This window comes from Falco cherrug, chromosome 8, assembly GCF_023634085.1.
Source record: "Falco cherrug isolate bFalChe1 chromosome 8, bFalChe1.pri, whole genome shotgun sequence".
Classification (NCBI taxonomy): Eukaryota; Metazoa; Chordata; class Aves; order Falconiformes; family Falconidae; genus Falco; species Falco cherrug.
Window position 1 is genome coordinate 44912045 of NC_073704.1, and position 22230 is coordinate 44934274.

The following is a 22230-nucleotide window of genomic DNA, read 5'->3' on the forward strand; positions in this document are numbered from 1 at the left end:
TGTAACAGCGCAGCTGCCTGTGGGGCTCCGCAGCGGTGCGGGCAGGGCCGCTACCCTTCAGCCCGCCGGCGGGCCTCGGTGCCCGCTATCACCCGGGAAAACGGGTTTGTGAGGTGCTGCGGACACCTCGCTGTCAGCTGCGTTAATTGAGGGCGGTGGGGGGCGCAGAGGGGTTGTCAACGAGCCTCATCACGGGGTGAATAGCAAAAACGGGTATTGCAGGAGGGCGTCTCCCCTTGCCCGCCCTCGGGGGGGGTGGGGGGTGTTGGTGTCTGTGTGTGAGCAGACGCGCCTTGCCGTAGCGGAGGAACCCGGGGTCGGGCAGCCCGGGGGCACCGTACCCCTGAAACACTGAAGACGTGAGAAAGCCCAGACGGCCCATAAACCCCGCTGGGAGTAACCCCGGCCGACAACCTGGGCAGCTGGGGGTGAAGCACGGAGCGGCGGCGGGGAGGGCGAGGGCCTGGCTCCTCACAGCCCCACCCGGCCGCGGCTGGGAACGGGCAAGCCCGGCGCTTCCCCCATCTACGGGGATGAGTGAGGGGCCAGGCCCGCGCGGCGCGACGGCTGCTGCGGGGCAGCCCTGCCCCGGACCGACCGCCCCGCTGCGGCTCCGGCCCGCACCGCCGCGGCGGCAGCAGCAGCAAAGGCCGCCGGTACTTCCGGCGGCGGGGCGGAAGCGGAGTGCCCCGCGGTCGGCCGGTGGCTCCGTTCCCTGCCGGGGACGGGCGCGCTGCCTTGGGAGCGGTTTGGAAGTGGCTGGGGGTTTTACTGTTTATTATATTTTTTTAATGCGCTTTCCGAGTGGGACGGCTATTCGCTTCCCGCGGAGGGCGGCGGGAGGGCTGCGCCGAGCCGAGCCGTTCCCCGGGCGAGCAGCGCCTGGCTCAGGGTGCTGGGCCCGCAGGAGGCGCTGGGCTTGGCGGGGAGAGCCGGGCAGCAGGAGGCCTGCGGGGGGCTCCCCCGGACCCCGCCGCGGCTCCCGTCACCGCCTGGACGGTGGTGGTGGGGGAACGGCACACGGCAGCGGGCACCGCCGGCAGCTTTCTGAGAGGGGCCAGGGGACGGAGGCTCCCACTCTGCCAGTGTCCTGAAGGACAGAGGTGGAAACGGGCGGATTTGCTGTCCGTTCCCTGCTCTCCGAGCCTGCCCCCCTTATATTCGGCGGCTGCCGAAGGGAATGTGCAGAAGCGGGGACTGAACCCCGCGGCGGTGCGTGCTCCGGCCGCTGAGCGACCAGGTGACCCCCCCTTCCCGGCCTCTCCGCCGGCATCGCCCAGGGCGGAGCGCCCCGCTGAAGGACCGGTGGGACTCCGTACGGGCGGTCCCTCTCCCGGTGATTAGGGCACTACTGAATGGTGGGGGAGACTGGTCTAAAAGCTTTCGGTCTCAGGAAGGCTTTGAAACCAGACCTCGGCTTTTCTGTGCCCTGCTCTAACTGCTGAACTGCATTAGAGACGTGAAGGACCCGCTTCGTAGGAAACCAAACTCGACAGCGTGAGCTCGGAGCTCGCTTGCCTCTCAGGAGGGGACGGGCTCTTCTTTCCGCATCCCTGTCGATGGGGACAGTCGCCCTGAGCGGGATGATCTGGAGCTGCAGTGCGGCACTTTCCATCTCGAGGATGGTTAAAGCTGGAAGCGCCCTGTGTCATGGGAGCGATTCTGCCGGAGCTGCTGCTTTTCTGTTTCTTGACGATTCTCCTCTACTTGTCTCAAAGTGTAACTGAAGTCATGCTTTGAGTTCAGTGGACGTCGAACTAGAGCTTTCCAAATATGCCAGGAAAAGTCTTGCCCGTCTCTACTGTCTAAAGAACGGCAGAAAAAGCGAACCTTTCGGCTGGTGTTTGCCATTCGGCTGTACGTGTTTATCTAGGAATCCAGTGTTGACTTCATGAGCTCTGATGGATAAACTGAACTTGGGATGTCGAAACTCGTGGGATTTTTTTGCAGCAGTTTAACTAGGCTTCCACTCCTTCCTGTCTAATGAAAGAGGCTCAGGGTAATGCTCAGACAGTTGATGAGCTTTCAAGGTGTAAAGGTGAGTAGTTCTTACTGATTTTTCTGTACAGATTCTTTCTTGATGTGGATCACCACTCCTCATGTCTTACTGCTTAGTGAGAGGCACAGGGAATACTCTGAGACTGACCAAAATTGGAGTAGCTAAACTAAGCCTTCCACAAACCTGGAGCTTTTTTCAGGATCATCTCAGCTTTTTCTTATGACCTTTGTAGCTTCTTGCTATAAATGCAGGTGTTATAAAAGACATCTTAGTTGTACATCTGTGATAGCATTAAAGTGCTTAAGGATTTGCCAATGCCACCCACTATCCTACTGTTACTCGGGTAGTAGCTGGATTTCATCAGAATGCGAGAATCTCGCATGCACTGGATTTGAGTAAGCAAGAAACAACTCTTCCAACATGTAGGTTATATCGGATTCTTTAACTATTTTTTTACATGTAGAAACACTTTGATTCTTCACTAAAGCTCAGATCACGGACCATTTATTCAAGCTTCTGCTTGGTGGAGATAGAAACGATGCTGACAAGTGTTCAGACCACAGGAAAAAGGACACCGTGTCCTGTATGCTTGACATCAGTGCTTGTCATCTCGTTAACAGCTTTTTTACTGATTTAAAACATTCTAATACATTTTACAGCAAACTTAACTTAGATCCTAGCACAGCCCTAAGATACTTGAAAATAAAATGGTGCTCTTTTTACTGACATCAACATTATACTTTCATCCCTATTAATATGGCATGAAATATTTCTCCAGTGAAGATGTACTTATTCTAGGTAAGTGGATTAACTTAGCAAGCTGATAAGTGGAGAGTGGGTGTGTGTGTGGAACAAAACCAAAACCTATTCTGATTAAACACTTCTCATCCTGGATGCACATGGAGCGAGCATGATGAACTGATTGATGGAAGATGTTCCAGCATCTCTTCCTATGCAAAAGTCAAGACAGTGATCTCTACCCAAACCTTTATTTTCTTCAGCTACACGAATTAAAACAAACTGATGGAAAACTCGAGGAAACTCAGAAGCCAGAAACTTGTCTCCAGATTAACTTGGCAAAAATTGTGCTTTGTAGAATCTTACTTTTCCATCCTCTGTTATCAAAAATATCAATTCTGTTGTGTGCACCTGGAAAAAGTTAACAAATGGTGTTCTGCTTGGTAGGATAGATTTGTTTCTGTCCATTTACATGTGGTCTATAGTAATAATTCTGTGAGACTGCAGAAAATCCCTGTGGAGACCTAAACAACAGGACAAAACCTGTGTGGGTGTTACAAATGCAATAGAGATGTGCTAATGGCCTTAATAAGTCAGTCCCCAGCAGCAGCAGTGTCTGCCAAAGGTCCTTTCTGCTGTTTACTGTGGGTTGCTCTGCTCAAGAGCAGCGGTGGAGGGAAAGGCAACTCTTCAAAGGCTAAACTTCCACAAGGATTTGGGATATGAAATATGATCAGTCTGTCTTCCTTGGGGAGAAAACACTGTCACTGGTTGAGATGAGGAAATGCAGGTAAGTTACAAAGACGCAGTAGGAAGAGTTAATCTTTGTGTTTTGATGGCATAGGCCATATAAAAATGGCATCAAGGATGGATCTGGAATCAAGACGTCATTGCTGTCAACAGAAAGCCTGACTACCTTCAGCAACAGATTTCCATATAAACCAGCAGCACTGTGGAGATCAGGCAGCAGGAATACAAAAAGGTCAGTAGGCACAATCATGTTCAATAATCTTCTGAATCGTGGTCTGTGTACATGAGCTGCAGAGGTAATGGCAGAAGTTACTCTCATCCTTAACCCAGCTGTGGGAAATGTGGTGGCTGCAAGACTTGGTGTGCTGCACCTGGCTGCCTGCGGGAGTTCAGGGCAGGTGATGGTGAATGTGAATGAGGGTGGACGAGAGCTCTGTGGGCAGGTGGTGGATTTTGCCCTGAAGGTTCAAATAGTTTTTGAAATCCTCCCACAGCCATGCACCTGGCTTTGCTAAGGTGGGAGATGGTAACTTTGTCTTCTTTAAAAAAAAAAATGTATTACTGTTGTGGTGGAGACCTGTCTGGGTACTGTGGCAGCGAACTTCTGAGTGGCATGGAGTAGAGCTTGGGGCACCTACCATGGGAAGGGTGACTGAGTAGGGAAGAGTCTTCCCTGAGGAAGTGAAGATGCTGTGTAGAACATGGACTGTGTCATTAGTGAACTGGAGAATGTCTGTTTAGCTGGAGACCTCATTTTCCAGTGCTTGGGATAGAGAATTAAAGTAGAAAAACTTGGGATGGTGCCTGGCGCACAAGATTGTTTACCTGGGATCCTCTCAGGACTTCCAGAAGTCCTGCATATCCTCGCACTTTGGCAAAACTTGTGTTTCAGTATGGCAGAATGGGATCCTTTGGTTATTCTCTCTCCTGTTATGAAGAACTGGCTTCCAGTGTGGGTGATGGCTTTTCCAGTCTTCTGTGCTGAGGTTGACACTGAAAGAATGTCCGTAGTTTTCAGGTGTCACTCCTGCTTCCCTTGTGATAAAGTGCATAAGGGACCACTGTGCACTGTCCAGTGATACCAAGGCTTTAGCAGAACGTGGGTCATTTTTTCCCATCCATCTTCCCCAGAAAGCACTGATAACACAAAGGGGAATTGTCCTTTTTAGAATCAGAACCACTTCCCTTCTCCTGAAAACCTTTTCTGAAGAAGCAACCAGTGATGCTACAGGTAAGTCGCTCATGAATTTGAGAGACGGCTGTACTTTTGTTCCTGTTTCGTTATGGTATCTTTATCTTGGACGGACTGAATGTTGCCTGGATTGGGAGTTGGACTCGATAATCCTTATTGGGACCCTTACAACTTAAGATACTCTATGATTGGAGCACGAAAGCAGCACTGCCTGCTGTCATTCCTTTCTTGCCGCTCCCAGGCACAGTGTGAACAAGTGACAGAGAGTATGGATAGAGGAAGGACCCTAATGCGTTTCTTGGAGTGGTTGTATTGAGAGTCAAGGGGATGTTCTCAGTGGTAGTGCCATGGTTTTAACTCCGTTGTGAATTTTGCATGCTGAGGGGTAAGAGGTATTATGTGGGGACTAATGCGCCCATGTACTGAGGTTCTTGCTGTGTTGTGCTGAAAGAGCATGCCTGACTGAAAGAAGCAAATACCTTACATGGATCATGCAGATGGAAATAGACTGTAGGGAATCAGGAAGGGTGTTCCTTGTCTGAAGAGATGGAAGTGGAACAAGACTAGGGAATAGGAATGAGAGCTCATGCCAAAGGGCACGTCCGTGCTTCATGGTGAGAGTGACGTAGTCATACAGAAAACTTGTTGGTTAAGCAGACAAAGCAGAGTCGAAGAGAGGAGCAGAACAGAAGGGGAAGCAGAACAGGGAAGAGGAGACACAGAGAGAGGAAAGAAGAGAAGGAATGAAGGAACAGTGCAGAGAAAAAAGCAAATGAAACCAAAGTAAAGCAATAGAAAGAAGAGAGAGAAAAGAAACAAATAAATTCGTTTACTAGCATGTCACCAACGCTATTGCTGCACACAGAAATGTGGTGGGGGAGAGAAAGGAGGAAAGGAAGGAGACAAGATGACAAGAGGAAAAAAGGAAGAAACCATGAAGGAGATGAACAGGATGCACCAGATCATCTTATTGAAGGATCCGGGAGATCCAGAAAAGAAAAAGGCAAAGAAGGACTGTATGCAATGAGAAACCAGGGAAAGAAGAGGCGATAGACCGGATTTACATAACGCAAATATGTCGCCTCTAGACACAAAACGGAGCTGGTACCTAACAGCCTACCTGTTGGTTAGAGTACCGCACTCTGGAGCTCCTGTCCTCTAATTACCCTGATGGCTCCGACTTAAACAATCGCCGCCGCGACGCCGGAGGCAACTTGCGATGTGCGAAGAAAAGAGAAGAAAAAGGGGCATAAAGAATAGGGCACGGCAGGACGACAAGAAAAAAAAAGAAGGGAGAGAAGGCAAAGAAGGAAGAGGAGAGAAGAAAGCATAAGTTGGAAAGAAAAAATAGAGAAGAATGGAAGATAATAAAAAAATAAAGTAGGAAAGAAACGAAGAACGAGACAAAAAGAAATAACGGAAGGTAAAAGAAAGAGAAAAGAAGGGGAAAAAACGAGAAAAAGGAAGAAGGAGCAAATAATGAAAAAGAAAGGGGGCGGGGAAAGAGAGAGGAGTAGACGAGCGGGTCCGCGGTCGCTGTCGGGGAGCGTGCGAGGCGGCGGAGCAGCACACGGTGTCGCTGCAGGCTCAGGAACGGCGGCGGAGCGGCGCGGCGGCTCCGCCCCGGTGCGGCGGAGAGCCCGGCTGTGAGCGCGGGGGGGGCGGTGCGGTCAGCAGAGCGGGCGCGTCCGGGCGGCGGCGGGGAGCCGTGCGGGGCCCGTGCGGGAAGGGCGGCGGGTGCGATGGGCGTGTGGTGGGCGCCCGCGGTGCGGGTGCTGGTGCTGCAGGCGGCCTGGGCGCTGGGCGGCGGGCAGGTGCGCTACTCGGTGCCGGAGGAAGCCAAGGCCGGGACGGTGGTGGGCCGCCTGGCGCAGGACCTGGGCCTGGAGGCGGGCGAGGCGGAGGCGCGGCGGCTGCGGCTGGTGGCGCAGGGCCGGCGGGCGAGCGTGGAGGTGAGCGGGGCGAGCGGGGCGCTGGTGGTGAGCTCGCGGCTGGACCGGGAGGAGCTGTGCGGGAAGAGCGCGCCGTGCGCCCTGCGCCTGGAGGTGCTGGTGGAGCGGCCGCTGCGCGTCTTCCACGTGGAGCTGGAGGTCACCGACATCAACGACAACGCCCCGCTCTTCCCCGCCGCCCGCAAAAACCTCAGTTTATCGGAGAACTCCCCCGCCGGGTCCCGGTTCCCGCTGGAGGGCGCGTCGGATGCAGATATCGGAGCCAACGCGCAGCTCTCCTATGCGCTCAGCCCCAACGAGCATTTCGCTCTGGATTTGCATCGCAGTGAAGAGTACCGAGAATCTCTGTTCCTGGTTCTTGCGAAACCGCTGGACCGCGAGTCGGTGGCTGTGCACCGTCTGGTGCTGACGGCGAGTGACGGGGGCCGGCCGCCGCTGACGGGCACGGTGGAGCTGGTTATCTCGGTACTGGACGCCAACGACAACGCGCCCCAGTTCAACCAGTCGGTATATAAAGCGCAGCTGCCGGAGAGCGCTACCGAGGGGACGCTGGTGGCGCGGGTGAACGCCACGGATCCGGACGAGGGAAGCAACAGGGAAATGACTTTTACATCAAACAATGTTTTTCCCCTAAAGGGGTTAAATTTTTTTATTTTAAATCCGAAGTCGGGTGAGATCCGTCTGACGGGCGCCCTGGACTTTGAAGACGTCCGTTCATACGAGATCCAGGTTGAAGCAACAGACAAAGGGACGCCGCCGCTGTCGGGTCACTGCAAGGTGGTGGTGGAGGTGCTGGACGTGAACGACAACGCGCCGGAGGTGTGGGTGACGTCGCTGTCGGTGCCGGTGCCGGAGGACGCGGCGGTGGGGACGGTGGTGGCGCTGCTGAGCGTGTCGGACCGGGACTCGGGGGCGAACGGTCGCGTGCGGTGCGCGGTGTGGCCGGCGTCGCCGTTCGGGCTGGTGGCGACGTTCGCGGGCTCGTACTCGCTGGTGCTGCGGGAGGCGCTGGACCGCGAGCGGGTGGCGGAGTACGAGGTGGAGGTGCGGGCGGAGGACGGCGGGGCGCCGCCGCTGCGCGCCAGCCGCGGGGTGCGCGTGCCGGTGTCGGACGTGAACGACAACGCGCCGGCGTTCGCGCAGGCCGTGTACACGGTGCTGGCGCGGGAGAACAACGCGGCGGGCGCGGAGCTGGCGCGGCTGTGGGCGCGGGACCCGGACGAGGCGGGCAACGGGCGCGTGAGCTACTCGGTGGCGGAGGGCGGCGGCGGCGCGGTGTCGGGCGGGGTGTGGCGGGCGGCGTCGAGCTACGTGTCGGTGGACGCGGAGAGCGGTCGGCTGTGGGCGCTGCAGCCGCTGGACTACGAGGAGCTGCAGGTGCTGCAGTTCGAGGTGCGGGCGGTGGACGCGGGGGAGCCGCCGCTGTGCGGCAACGCGACGGTGCAGCTCTTCGTGGTGGACGAGAACGACAACGCGCCGGCGCTGCTGCCTCCTGCCGGCGGCGGGCCGGGCCCCGGGGCCGCGGGCGAGGCGGCGTCGGGGCCGGGCTCGGGGGCGCTGTGGGCGTGGGCGGCGTGGGGGGCGCCGGCGGGGCAGGTGGTGGCGAAGATCCGCGCGGTGGACGCGGACTCGGGCTACAACGCGTGGCTGCGCTACGAGCTGTGGGAGCCGCGGGGGAAGGGCCCGTTCCGCGTGGGGCTGTACAGCGGCGAGGTGAGCACGGCGCGGGCGCTGGAGGAGGCGGACGGCCCGCGGCAGCGGCTGGTCATCGTGGTGCGGGACCACGGGGAGCCGGCGCGCTCGGTCACGGCCACGCTGAGCGTGTCGCTGGTGGAGGGCGCCGAGGCGGCGCTGGCGGCCGCGGGCTCGTCGGGGCCGGGGCCGGGGCTGCGTGCGGCGGCGGGCGCGGAGGGCGACGCGGCGGCGGCGGCGGCGGCGTCGACGAACGTGTGGCTGGTGGTGGCCATCTGCGCGGTGTCGAGCCTGTTCCTGCTGGCCGTGGTGCTGTACGGGGCGTCGCGGTGGGCGCCGCGGGCGGCCGTGCTGTCGGGGCCCGGGCCGGCGACGCTGGTGTGCGCCAGCGAGGTGGGGAGCTGGTCGTACTCGCAGCGCCAGAGCCGGAGCCTGTGCGTGACGGACGGCGCGGGCAAGAGCGACCTGATGGTTTTCAGCCCCAACTTCCCGCCGCCGCCCGGCCCCGCGGCGAAGGAGACGCAGCCGGAGCCGCCCGCTCTGCTGGACACGGTCAGTGCCCCCCCCTTCCCCGCCCCTTCCCGCGACGCCCCTGCCCCTCTGTCGCCCTTGTCGCCCGCCCCCCTGGCCGGCGGTGGCGGTGGCCGTGCTCAGCCCCCGGTGCCCGAGGGTGGTGGTCGCTGGGCAGGTGCTGGAGGCTCCTGACGGGACCGTTGCACCTGCCTTTGTGTCCTTGCCGGAGCCCCTTGACTCTTGGGGTACGGGAGGAATGAAGATCTGGCCGCACCCTGCAGCAGTTCTTGTCCACAGCTGAGGTTTGCTCATCAGCGTTTGGGTTTTTCTGTCAGAGGCTGGAATGAACGCCATTGCTGTTTAGAGCTGTTGCGACATGACCTTTAGGAAGAGTATTGCTCCCAGGGCTGCCCCATTTCCATCTGAGCTGGCTGAGGCATTCCCGAGCATGAAGAGTCCGCAGTAGAGCATCTGCCCCATATTGTGTGTGTGATGCCTTTCTGTGTTCTTTATGCATTTCCCAGAGTGGGGAATGTAGGATGCCTAGAGGAAAGCACGGGGCAGGATGGCCATAAAGGATTTTTTTAAAGATGATTGTTTCCCAGGCTCCAAGGGCCTGGAGATGGAGGCCATCTGGATCTTGAGACAGTGTGTGTTACTGAGATGCCCACAATGTCCTTGTGGTGTGTTGTCCTTGGCTGGATGCCAGGTGCCTCCTCGAACTACTGTGTCATTCCTATCTACAGTCAAACACAGGGAGAAAACGAGCTGAATAAACCCCACTTGTGGTCCAAGATAAGGAGTCAGCAGTAAAGTATCTGCCTGACACTGTGTGTGTGTGATGCCTTCATATGTTCTTAATGTTGCTGTCATTGATGGGAAGGGTAAGCAAAAGTAGGTTTGAGCCTTGAGGTGACAAAGGAAACTATTTCATGTCCCAGAAGTGAATGTGGCAGTGGCACTGAGTAGGGCCTGTCCTTGTCAATATCAAAAGTCGCACATGTGGAATCCAAGGAAAGCAAAAGGTGTTATTTTCTACCTCCAGTCAGCAGGGGATGTTCAGCCACTTCCCAGGAAGCAGGCCCTCATTCGGAGTAGTGGTTGCTCGGTGAGAGAAATATCATAACTAATGCCCCACCATCGTCCTCCTTTCTGTTAGCTTTTATATCTGAGCAAGCATCATATGATATGGAATATGCCATTGGTCACTTTGGGTCATGTGCCCTGGATATGTCCCCTCACAAGATCTTGCCCACCTGTAGCCTTCTGGTGAGAGTGTGGGGAAAGGTTGGAGAGACAGCTTTGGTGCTGTGCAAACACTGCTCAGCAGTAGTCAAAACAGTGGTGTTTTACCACTGCCTTTCTATCTACCAACAGAAGCACAGCATTATAAGGGCTGCTATGAGGCTCAGCCAGACCCAATAGAGTTGTCTGAAGTTCTGAAGATGCCACACCATAGTGTCCCTGGTGCTGCTGCCTGCCTGACATAGGCAAAGTGTTGGTAAGAGGCGATGAAATGCAGACTGCTGAATGTTGTCTGATGAACATTTTCACTGCTGTCTTGGGAAGGGTGCTGTGGGAGGTTAGTGCTTCAACCTCTGTCCTTGTGTGCTGTTTGGCATCTATAGTAGCTTCCGCACTGCTGATGCTGCCATGATGGTTCCGTGGTCATCCTCAGTCAGGATTTGTAAGGGCACGTGATGAGGTGGATGTAACCTTTGTGGTCTTGACTTCCCCTGCTTGTGCAGTTGCACATTGGCTTTGGTAGGAACGTGTGTGTGTGGTGTGCCATTGCATGCACGGCTCATTCTGATGTGTGCATGTTCAGAGAAAAGCCTGCAGAGCAGCCCAGCTCTGGTTTTAGGTGGCACAAATTCCCCCACCCGGTTGACATGGTGAGATTGCTTGCGCTTCAGCCTCTGGTGTGGTTCTGTCCAAGAATAAGATCTGTGTGGAGTGGGATCAGAGGTGTCAGAGCTCTGATCGCAGAATCCTTAAGAACTCCATTTCTATATGAAATTGCTGAAAAAGCACAAAGCATCCAGGCAGATTGCATCTGCTGTCCTTGTGTAATAGTGGTCATCTACAGGAGTTTCCACAGCCATTGATGTTGCCGTGTTGGTTCCTCGATCCTCCTCAGGCAGGATTTTAACAGGGAGGTAAAGGAGGTGTGTGTGACCTTTGGGTGCTCAACTTTCCCTGCTCGTCTGGTCTCAGCAGAGATGGTGTGTCCTCTTGCCAGTGTTGACTCATTCTGATACGTGCACATAGACACGAAACCCTGCACAGCAGCACAGCAGCACAGCTCTGGTGTTGTGTCGTGGAAATTCTCCCACCCAACTGGTATTTTGGGTGTGCTTGCGTTTCAGCCTTTGGTGTGGTTCTCTCAAGGAATAAAATCCCTGCAGAGTGGGATCTGAGGTGTCCCAGCTGTAATCACAGACACTCTAAAAACGTGCAGCTCTGTGGTGTTCCCATTGGAGATTGCTGAGAAGGGGCAAAAGGCTTCCAGGTGCAGTTCATGTGTCTGGGAAGAGTCTGCCAGGCACTGTGTGGCTTTGCATTCCTCCATAGTTTCTTTCTGCCAGTTGTGAGGGAAGGTGAGGATGTGCAAAGGCCTGGGTTGTGCTCATAGTGGGGTTTAGAGCTGGGGCGTGTTGTTGGGTTAGAGCAGTATCTGGGTCTTGTAGTTGTGATCCTGCTAGTGGCACCGAGCAGGGCCTGGTCATGTGTTAAGGGTGAGGGTGACTTTGAGCGGGGAAGAGGGTTGCCTGGGGGGAATGGAGATGCTGGGTTGAACACGGCCTGTGTCATTGTGGGAGGACTGGAGAATGTCTGCTCAGCCCTGGAGATGACATTTGCCATGGCACGGGACAGAGTATATTCCAGAAGAAATCCTTGAGAAGACTCCCAGCACACACTGCTACTTTCCCACAACCTTCTTGGGACCTCCAGAAGTTCCACATATGGTAAGGCACTGGTGATCTTTGTGGTATTACTGATTGTTAAGTCATGTGATAGACATGCCTTTAGTTCCTTTCTTTTGACATGGAATGTTACTGCTCAAGTGGAAAATTTTGCACATTTTGGTCACGGAGCCACCCTTCACCGAATATCTCTGTGTTATCTTTCTGCTCTGAGTCTTGCTAAGCAGGGGAAGAAGTTCTCTCTCTATTCAAGATGTTGGCAGTCCTTTGGTTTCAGTACAGTGGAATGGGTCTGGTTTCCTTCTCTGCTCTTACCAAAACCTCCCACCCTTTTGTGTTTTTCTTCTCTCTCATTGGCAGTGTGTTGGTAATGGTTGGTGAGATGCAGCCTGCTGAGTTCTGCAGCTGTCAGTCAGGTTGCAGATATTTCAGTGGTTGGCCATCAGTGTAAGATGTTGCTTTTCCCACTCTCTGGAGCCGAGGTTGACATTCACAAAATGTTCTTGGCTTTCACGTCTCCCTCTTGCTTCCGCTGTGATAGCAGTACATAATGGAGCACTGCGGACTGTTGAGTGGTTTCAAAGCTTTTGGAGAACCACAGTAGTTTCTTTCTTGACAGAAATCACTGTTAATTGTAAGGTAAAATGTCTCTCAGAGCCAGCTGGCCTGTCCTGAAAATGTTTCTTTTCCAGAAGAAGCAACCACGAATTCTACAGGTGAGTTTCTTGTACCTAAAGAGGCTGTATTTGAGATACTGTACTTCTGTTCCCGTTCAGTCGTGGTACCTTCATGTTGGGTCAACCAAATGTGTCCTGGATCGTAATGCCTATAGGTTTGGACAGCAAAGCACCGCCACCTGCTTTTGTTCCTGCTTCTGCTGCTTGCAGGAACAGCATGAGCTGATGGCAGAAGGACAGATGGGGAGGACCCCAGTGCATTTCTGGGAGTGGATGTGTTTAGCATAGATGGGATTTCATATCCAAACCTCTGTGGTCTTCCCTTCGTGGCGTTTGTTTGGCTGAGTGACGCATGGCTCACATTAATGATGGAGTTCATGGGTACCAAGGTTCTTGGAGTGTTGTTCTGGCAGTGCGTGCCTGCCTGCAAGAAGAGGCAAGGGCTTGACATGTGGTGAGAAGCTGGAAAAAGTAGCTCTTCATCGGGGTGCAGGGAGAGTGCTTGGGAGCTGTGGTTGCGCCATGCCTTTTCAGCTTTCTTGGAGGATTGGTTGCTGGGCTGGATTTCCCGAAGGGAAGACTGCCCTGGATTTCCTGAACTCTTTGGAGCCTGTTTCATGAAGGTCTGAGTACCTTGGCCTTGGGCTTTTGTCTCTGATGGCGGTGGATTGTGTTCTGATGTGGCAGAGCTGTTCTTTGCCATGTGATGGCCTTGCTGTGTTGTTTGCTGGTTCCTTGAGAGGACTGGGGGCTGCAAAGTATGTCCTCCTTCCTGAAGGTGAGAGGTGGTGAAGGGGAAGCCCCCCTGTCTTGCGTAGACTGGAGGAAAGCAGGAATGACGTTCCCCACCCGGATGGCTGGCAGGCAGAAGGGAAGAGTCATGAGAGCTCTTGCGAAAAGGCATGTTCATCCTTGATATCGAGCGCGGTGTAGGCATGTAGAAAACATTTTGTTAAAGGCAAAAATGAAAAGAAGAAACAAATATGGAAGCAGCAATGTGGAAGCAAGGGTAGGGCAGGTCAGGTAAAAAAAAAGAAACAGGAGGAGATGGAAAAGCAGACGAAAAAGAAAAAAGATGAAGAGAGAAGTGAGAAAGGAGGGAGAGGAAAGACTGTATGCAAGGAAGAAGCAAGCATGTAAAGAGAGAAGGAAGAAAAGAATGGAAAGGAGGAAGAGATGGTATGGGAGATGACCAGCATCACCGCCGTTATCTCTGCATGCCGAATGGAGGTGAGGAGCTCGGCATCCTGGGTGCTCCAAGGCGCTGTGCAAGGCTTGATGAAAGGTGGAGGAAGAGGAGTGGGAGCTCATGCCTTAGGGCATGTCCGTGCTGCATGGGGTGAGGGTGGTGTAGTCATCTAGAAAAGATGTTGGTGAAGGAGCCAAGGAAGAGACAAAGAGAGGACAGGGACGAGAAGGTGGAAGAAGAGCAGGAAGGAAGGAAAAATGTAGAGAAAGTGAAGGAAACGAGAACAAAGCAAGCAACAGAGAGAAAGAAGATAAAGGATGATAAGATGGATGAGTTTATTAGCATGCCCGATCGCTCTGGATTGCCGGACACAGAAAGGCGGGGAGGGACATAAAGGGAGAGATAACGAAAGGAGGAAAGAGCGGAAGAGAGGAAGTGAGTAAGGAAGGAAGAAAGATGACAAAGACGAGAGTGATGAAGAAACCTTAAAGCAGATGACCAGGGCGCGCCGATGTTACCTTGCAGGAGTATCGCAGAAGGAAGGTGAAAGAGGAGGAAGGAAACTATGGGAGTAAAAAGCAAGGAAGAAAGGAAGGGCTGATGAGAAGATGTCCAGGACGGGACGACAACACCTGTAGACGCTGAACGGCTTCGGTCCCTAACAGCCTCCGCCTTGGTTAGTGTCCCTCTCTCCGGCACCGGTGGCCGGTAATTAGCGCTGATGGTCCGCAATTAGCGCGGACGGCCCCGGCATTGAGGGCCACCGCCGCGGCGGTGAGGCGACTGGCGGTGTGCCAGCGTGGGGTAAAGGAGGGAGCATGGTGGAAAAAGAAGGGAAAGGGGCGTAAAGGAAAGGGCACGGAAGGCAAGAACGAAAAGGATAAGGGAGAGAAGGAGGAGGCGGAAGAGGCGGAAGGAGAAAAGAGCAGAAAGAGAAGAAAGGAACGAGGCAAGAGAAGGGAAGAAAAGGAATTGTGGGAAGAAAGAAGGGGACCGTACGAAATGAAACGTCAGAAAGAGGAGGAAGAGGAGGAAGGCAGGCATGCAAGCCAAAGGCAGGCAGTGAGGAGACGGACAGCAAGAGGAAGAGGCGGGGGGAGCAGCCGAGCGAGCGGTGGGAGGTGGCCGGCGCGGGTCCGCGGTCGCTGTCGGGGAGCGTGCGAGGCGGCGGAGCAGCACACGGTGTCGCTGCAGGCTCAGGAACGGCGGCGGAGCGGCGCGGCGGCTCCGCCCCGGTGCGGCGGAGAGCCCGGCTGTGAGCGCGGGGGGGGCGGCGCGGCGCGGTGCGGTCAGCAGAGCCGGCGCGTCCGGGCGGCGGCGGGGAGCCGTGCGGGGCCCGTGCGGGAAGGGCGGCGGGTGCGATGGGCGTGTGGTGGGCGCCCGCGGTGCGGGTGCTGGTGCTGCAGGCGGCCTGGGCGCTGGGCGGCGGGCAGGTGCGCTACTCGGTGCCGGAGGAAGCCAAGGCCGGGACGGTGGTGGGCCGCCTGGCGCAGGACCTGGGCCTGGAGGCGGGCGAGGCGGAGGCGCGGCGGCTGCGGCTGGTGGCGCAGGGCCGGCGGGCGAGCGTGGAGGTGAGCGGGGCGAGCGGGGCGCTGGTGGTGAGCTCGCGGCTGGACCGGGAGGAGCTGTGCGGGAAGAGCGCGCCGTGCGCCCTGCGCCTGGAGGTGCTGGTGGAGCGGCCGCTGCGCGTCTTCCACGTGGAGCTGGAGGTCACCGACATCAACGACAACGCCCCGCTCTTCCCCGCCGCCCGCAAAAACCTCAGTTTACCGGAGAACTCCCCCGCCGGGTCCCGGTTCCCGCTGGAGGGCGCGTCGGATGCAGATATCGGAGCCAACGCGCAGCTCTCCTATGCGCTCAGCCCCAACGAGCATTTCGTCGTGGAAGTGAAATCCAAAGACGAAAAGAAGATCTCCGTTATCCTAGTATTAACGAAACCGCTGGACCGCGAGTCGGTGGCTGTGCACCGTCTGGTGCTGACGGCGAGTGACGGGGGCCGGCCGCCGCTGACGGGCACGGTGGAGCTGGTGATTTCGGTGCTGGACGCCAACGACAACGCGCCCCAGTTCAACCAGTCGGTATATAAAGCGCAGCTGCCGGAGAGCGCTGCTCCGGGAACTGTGTTTTTCAAGCTAACGGCGACAGACAAAGATGAGGGGATAAATGGAGAGATATATTATTCGTTTATCGATGCGATTTCGTCCAGAATTCAGGACATTTTTATAATTGATGGAAAAGAGGGGGTTATACGGACTGCCCGTGCCCTGGATTTCGAGGACGTTCAGTCGTATGACCTGGAGATCGAAGCGAGAGACAAAGGGACGCCGCCGCTGTCGGGTCACTGCAGCGTGGAGCTGGAGGTGCTGGACGTGAACGACAACGCGCCGGAGGTGTGGGTGACGTCGCTGTCGGTGCCGGTGCCGGAGGACGCGGCGGTGGGGACGGTGGTGGCGCTGCTGAGCGTGTCGGACCGGGACTCGGGGGCGAACGGTCGCGTGCGGTGCGCGGTGTGGCCGGCGTCGCCGTTCGGGCTGGTGGCGACGTTCGCGGGCTCGTACTCGCTGGTGCTGCGGGAGGCGCTGGACCGCGAGCGGGTGGCGGAGTACGAGGTGGAGGTGCGGGCGGAGGACGGCGGGGCGCCGCCGCTGCGCGCCAGCCGCGGGGTGCGCGTGCCGGTGTCGGACGTGAACGACAACGCGCCGGCGTTCGCGCAGGCCGTGTACACGGTGCTGGCGCGGGAGAACAACGCGGCGGGCGCGGAGCTGGCGCGGCTGTGGGCGCGGGACCCGGACGAGGCGGGCAACGGGCGCGTGAGCTACTCGGTGGCGGAGGGCGGCGGCGGCGCGGTGTCGGGCGGGGTGTGGCGGGCGGCGTCGAGCTACGTGTCGGTGGACGCGGAGAGCGGTCGGCTGTGGGCGCTGCAGCCGCTGGACTACGAGGAGCTGCAGGTGCTGCAGTTCGAGGTGCGGGCGGTGGACGCGGGGGAGCCGCCGCTGTGCGGCAACGCGACGGTGCAGCTCTTCGTGGTGGACGAGAACGACAACGCGCCGGCGCTGCTGCCTCCTGCCGGCGGCGGGCCGGGCCCCGGGGCCGCGGGCGAGGCGGCGTCGGGGCCGGGCTCGGGGGCGCTGTGGGCGTGGGCGGCGTGGGGGGCGCCGGCGGGGCAGGTGGTGGCGAAGATCCGCGCGGTGGACGCGGACTCGGGCTACAACGCGTGGCTGCGCTACGAGCTGTGGGAGCCGCGGGGGAAGGGCCCGTTCCGCGTGGGGCTGTACAGCGGCGAGGTGAGCACGGCGCGGGCGCTGGAGGAGGCGGACGGCCCGCGGCAGCGGCTGGTCATCGTGGTGCGGGACCACGGGGAGCCGGCGCGCTCGGTCACGGCCACGCTGAGCGTGTCGCTGGTGGAGGGCGCCGAGGCGGCGCTGGCGGCCGCGGGCTCGTCGGGGCCGGGGCTGCGTGCGGCGGCGGGCGCGGAGGGCGGCGCGGCGGCGGCGGCGGCGGCGTCGACGAACGTGTGGCTGGTGGTGGCCATCTGCGCGGTGTCGAGCCTGTTCCTGCTGGCCGTGGTGCTGTACGGGGCGTCGCGGTGGGCGCCGCGGGCGGCCGTGCTGTCGGGGCCCGGGCCGGCGACGCTGGTGTGCGCCAGCGAGGTGGGGAGCTGGTCGTACTCGCAGCGCCAGAGCCGGAGCCTGTGCGTGACGGACGGCGCGGGCAAGAGCGACCTGATGGTTTTCAGCCCCAACTTCCCGCCGCCGCCCGGCCCCGCGGCGAAGGAGATGCAGCCGGAGCCGCCCGCTCTGCTGGACACGGTCAGTGCCCCCCCCTTCCCCGCCCCTTCCCGCGACGCCCCTGCCCCTCTGTCGCCCTTGTTGCCCGCCCCCCTGGCCGGCGGTGGCGGTGGCCATGCTCAGCCCCCGATGCCCGAGGGTGGTGGTCGCTGAGCAGGTGCTGGAGGCTCCTGACGGGACCGTTGCACCTGCCTTTGTGTCCTTGCCGGAGCCCCTTGACTCTTGGGGTACGGGAGGAGTGAAGATCTGGCCGCACCCTGCAGCAGTTCTTGTCCACAGCTGAGGTTTGCTCATCAGCGTTTGGGTTTTTCTGTCAGAGGCTGGAATGAACGCCATTGCTGTTTAGAGCTGTTGCGACATGACCTTTAGGAAGAGTATTGCTCCCAGGGCTGCCCCATTTCTATCTGAGCTGGCTGAGGCATTGCCGAGCATGAAGAGTCCGCAGTAGAGCATCTGCCCCATATTGTGTGTGTGATGCCTTTCTGTGTTCTTTATGCATTTCCCAGAGTGGGGAATGTAGGATGCCTAGAGGAAAGCACGGGGCAGGATGGCCATAAAGGATTTTTTTAAAGATGATTGTTTCCCAGGCTCCAAGGGCCTGGAGATGGAGGCCATCTGGATCTTGAGACAGTGTGTGTTACTGAGATGCCCACAATGTCCTTGTGGTGTGTTGTCCTTGGCTGGATGCCAGGTGCCTCCTCGAACTACTGTGTCATTCCTATCTACAGTCAAACACAGGGAGAAAATGAGCTGAAAAAACCCCACTTGTGGTCCAAGATAAGGAGTCAGCAGTAAAGTATCTGCCTGACACTGTGTGTGTGTGATGCCTTCATATGTTCTTAATGTTGCTGTCATTGATGGGAAGGGTAAGCAAAAGTAGGTTTGAGCCTTGAGGTGAGAAAGGAAACTATTTCATGTCCCAGAAGTGAGTGTGGCAGTGGCACTGAGTAGGGCCTGTCTCTGTCCGTGTCAGAAGTTGCACTTGTGGAATCCAAGGAAAGCAAAAGGAGTTATTCTCTATCTCCAGTCAGCAGGTGATGTTCAGCCATTCCCAGGAAGCAGGCCCTCCAGTAGGGGTAGTGGTTGCTCTGTAAGACAATTGTTGTAAGGAACGAATGCCCCACCATCGTCCTCCTTTCTGTTAGCTTTTATATCTGAGCAAACATCATATGGTATGGAATATGCCTTTGGTCACTTCTGGTCAGCTGCCCTGGCTTTGTCCCCTCCTGAGATCTTGCTGACCTCTGGTGGTGATTGTTCCCCAGGCACTATTTAGTCCTTATTTCTATTGTTGGCTACTGATCATGCTGGTAACAGCTGTGGTTTCTTGTGGAAAACTCTGTCCTCCTCCTCTTTGTTTCGCCTTTGCAAGAGAGGTGATGCCAGGTGTCATCTCCCAGGTATGTGAAGTTTCCATCTGTGAGGCTGAAGTATTACAAAACATGAAAGCTCAGTGGCCGAGTGTGTCTTCCACTGTGTGTATGATATCATTGCTATGGTTTTTATGGTGCTTCCATTGGTGGGAACGGTTGTGGATATGTGTTCCTGGCTGGAGAAGTGGCGTGGCATACACATCAACCTCCTCAACCAAATTCTCCTATGCAGTAGATACGATTTGCTTTATTGGTGAGCTCCTCAACAATGTGCGTTGGTCTCTCTCAGCATGAAATCAATGTCCTTTGCTATTAGAGCTGTCCCAACATGACCTCAACAAAGACTGTTGCTCTCAGGTGTGTAACACTTCCATCTGAAATTGCCAAAGCATTGCCAGTCCTGAAGGGCCTGCTGCAGAGAGTTTGCTGGACACAGTGTATGTGATACCATTTGTATGCCTTTTATGGTGCTGTCATTGATGGGAAGGGGAAGCAAAAGTTGGACTGAACCTTGGGGTGGGAAAGAAACAGTGGCATGTCACAGAGGTGCATGTGGCAGTGACACTGAGAAGGGCCTGGCTTTCTTATGAAACCCTCTGTCCTCCTCCTCTTTCATTCTGCGTTGCAAGAGACATGATGCAGGGTGACAGCTGGGCCTTCCAGGTTTTCTCTCCCGGTGGTGTAATTTCTTGATTTTGTTTGGCTCTCCAGGGTAATTTTAAAAGTCAGAAAGGAAATAGGGACTTTTGCTATGGTTTTCTTCCAAGTATGTTGTTACTGTAGTTTGTGGTGCAAAGTGTTCAGGCAGAGGCGTGTGACCCAAGACAGGTGTTAGAAACGGGCATTTTCTCTTCCTGCTGCCCCTTTCTGCCAGGTTGTGGACTGCATTGCTGGCCGGTGAAATGTCATGTCATACTGTGGCCCGTTTTGATGTTCTTTCAACGTTTGATCAGCAGTGGCAACCTTAAAGAACCCATGTAAAACCTTGTTTTCAACCAAAAAAACAAACATCCCCAGACTGTCCTACCCCCTTCGAGAACATCCATCACAGTGCTGTGCTTGTTCAGCATTTTGGTTGCTCTCTTACTGCATGAAGTCAATACCCACTGCCATTAGAGCTGTCCCGATATCATGGGTTTATGAAAGGCAGGTCCCGCTTGACTGACCTGATCTCCTTCTCTGACAACATGTCCTGCCTAGTGGGTGAGGCAAAGGCTGTGGGTGTTGTCTACCTGGGCTTTAGTAAAGCCTTTGATCTTGTTTCCCACAGCATTCTCCTGGAGAAACTGGCTGCTCGTGGCTTGGGTGGGTGTACTCTTTGCTGGGTAAAAGGCTGGCTGTCTGGCCAAGCCCAAAGAGGGGTGTTGAATGGATTTAAAACGAGTTGGGGGCTGGTCACAAGTGGTGTTCCCCAGGGTTCAGTACTGGGAGGGGGGCAGTTCTGTTTAACCTCTTTATCAGTGGTCTGTGTGACGGGATCAGGTTAAGTTTGCAGATGACAGCAAGCTGGGCAAAAGTGTGTATCTGGTTGAGGGTAGGAAGGCTCTGCAGAGGGATCCAGACAGGTTGGGCCAGTGGGCTGAGGCCCATTGTATGGGGTTCAACAAGGCTCAGTGCCAAGTCCTGCACTTGGGTCACAACAACCCTCGCAACACTGCAGGCTGTGGGAAGAGTGGCTGCAAAGCATCCCAGAGGAAAAGAACCTGGGAGCGTTGTTTGACGGCCGGCTGTATATGAACTGGCAGTGTGCCCAGGTGGCCCAGAAGGGCCCTAGCATCCTGGCTTGTATCAGAAATAGTGTGGCCATCAGGACAAGGGAAATGATTGCGCCCCTGTACTCGGCACTGATGAGGCTGCAGCTTGAATAACAGTGTTCAGTTTTGGGCCCCTCACTGTGAGAATGACATTGAGGTGCCAGAGTGAGTCCGAAGAAGAGCAATGAAGCTGGGGAAGGGTCAAGCCCAAGTCTTATGAGGAGCGGCTGAGGGAACTGGCATTGTTTGGTTTGGAGAAAAGGTGGCTTGGGAGACCTCTACAACTACCTGAGAGGAGGTTGTAGCAAGCTGAGTGTGGGTCTCTTTTTCTCAAGCAGCAAGTGATAGGATGAGAGTAAATGGCCTTAAGTAGTGCCAGAGGAGGTTTAGATTGCATATTAGGAAACAATTCTTCTCCTAAGAGTTGGTCAAGCATTGGAACAGGCTGCCCAGGGGAGTGGTTGTGTCACTGTCCCTGGAAGTATCTAAAAGATGTGGTGCTTAGAGACATGGTTTAGTGCTGGACTTGGCAGTGTTAGGTTAATGATTTGACTCGGTGGTGTCTAGGGTCTTTTGCAACACAAATGATTCTATGATCATCTTTGGAAATAGTATTGCTTGGCGGTGTGTAAGATTTCCATCTGAGACTGCTAAAGCATTGTGAAACACGAAGGGCAAGCTGCAGAGAGTCTGCTGGACACGGTGTATATGACACCGTCTGTATGCTTTTCCATGGTACTCTCACTTACAAAAAGGGTCTGCAAAGCTGGGCTGAAAGGAAACTGGCATGTTTGTGGCCATGACTGTGGCAGTGGTGCTGAGTGGGGCCTGGGCGTCTCCTGATGCGAAGGGTGATCTTGAGCAGTGGGAAGACTTGCCTGAGGGAACTGGAAGTTTGATGTTCTCCATGCTGTTCCTGACAGGTGAGAAGTCATCTGCCATATGCAGCTTTGGTCACTTGCTTTTAATGGGGAACGGTGTTGGTCAAGCAGAAGCTTTTTCAAATTTGATCAGATTTGGCCAGCCTTCTCTGAATCTCTCTTTGGTTACCTCTTGTGGGAGAAGAGAATGGAGAATGTCTGATCATTCCTGACGGGAGATGAGAGAGACGTATGAGAGGAGGATAGAGAATGTCTGAAGAGAGCTGTATGTGAGGAGGATGGAGAATGTCTGATCTGACAGGAGGTAAGAGAGCAACTGGGTCTTACAAAGGAAAGTAAGAAAGATAAACACGGCTATCTAGTCAAAAGGTGTTTAATGATTATGGCTTTTGTTGACTGCTGGTGATGCTGGTAGCAACTGTGGTTTGTTTTGGAAAACTTTGCCCTTTTCCTCTTTGTCTCTCCTTTGCAGGAGAGGTGATGCCAGTTGGTATCTCCCAGGTGTGTGATGCATCTGAGATGGGTGAAGCATTGCCAGACATGAAGGGTCACTTATAGAGAGTCGCCTGAACCCTGGGTATATGATACCATGTGTATGGGTTTTATGGTGCTTTCATTGATACGAATGGTTGTGGATGTGCATTCCTGGCTGATGAAGTGGAATGACATACACTGGCTTGTTAATGATGTTCTTTACATTTTTACATCAGCAGCCACATGTATACAGAAGCCCTGGAAACCTTCTTTTCAACAAGACCCCACAGCCAGCAGAGAAAGAAACAGAACCTCTAATAACAAACACCCA

At 55.7% G+C, this 22230-nt stretch overlaps 2 protein-coding genes across 2 annotated transcripts; both read left to right on the forward strand.

Moving 5' to 3' along the window:
• The first annotated feature begins 6366 nt into the window (after positions 1–6366).
• Positions 6367–9159, forward strand: LOC129736656 (protocadherin alpha-2-like). Its single transcript, XM_055718822.1, has one exon. It carries the CDS (start codon positions 6422–6424, stop codon positions 9026–9028), a length of 2607 nt encoding a protein of 868 aa, XP_055574797.1. The 5' UTR covers positions 6367–6421; the 3' UTR covers positions 9029–9159.
• Positions 9160–12413: 3254 nt separating this feature from the next.
• Positions 12414–17643, forward strand: LOC129736657 (protocadherin alpha-2-like). Its single transcript, XM_055718823.1, has one exon. The coding sequence runs from the start codon at positions 14991–14993 to the stop codon at positions 17568–17570; it is 2580 nt and encodes an 859-aa protein (XP_055574798.1). The 5' UTR covers positions 12414–14990; the 3' UTR covers positions 17571–17643.
• The last annotated feature ends 4587 nt before the right edge of the window (positions 17644–22230 follow it).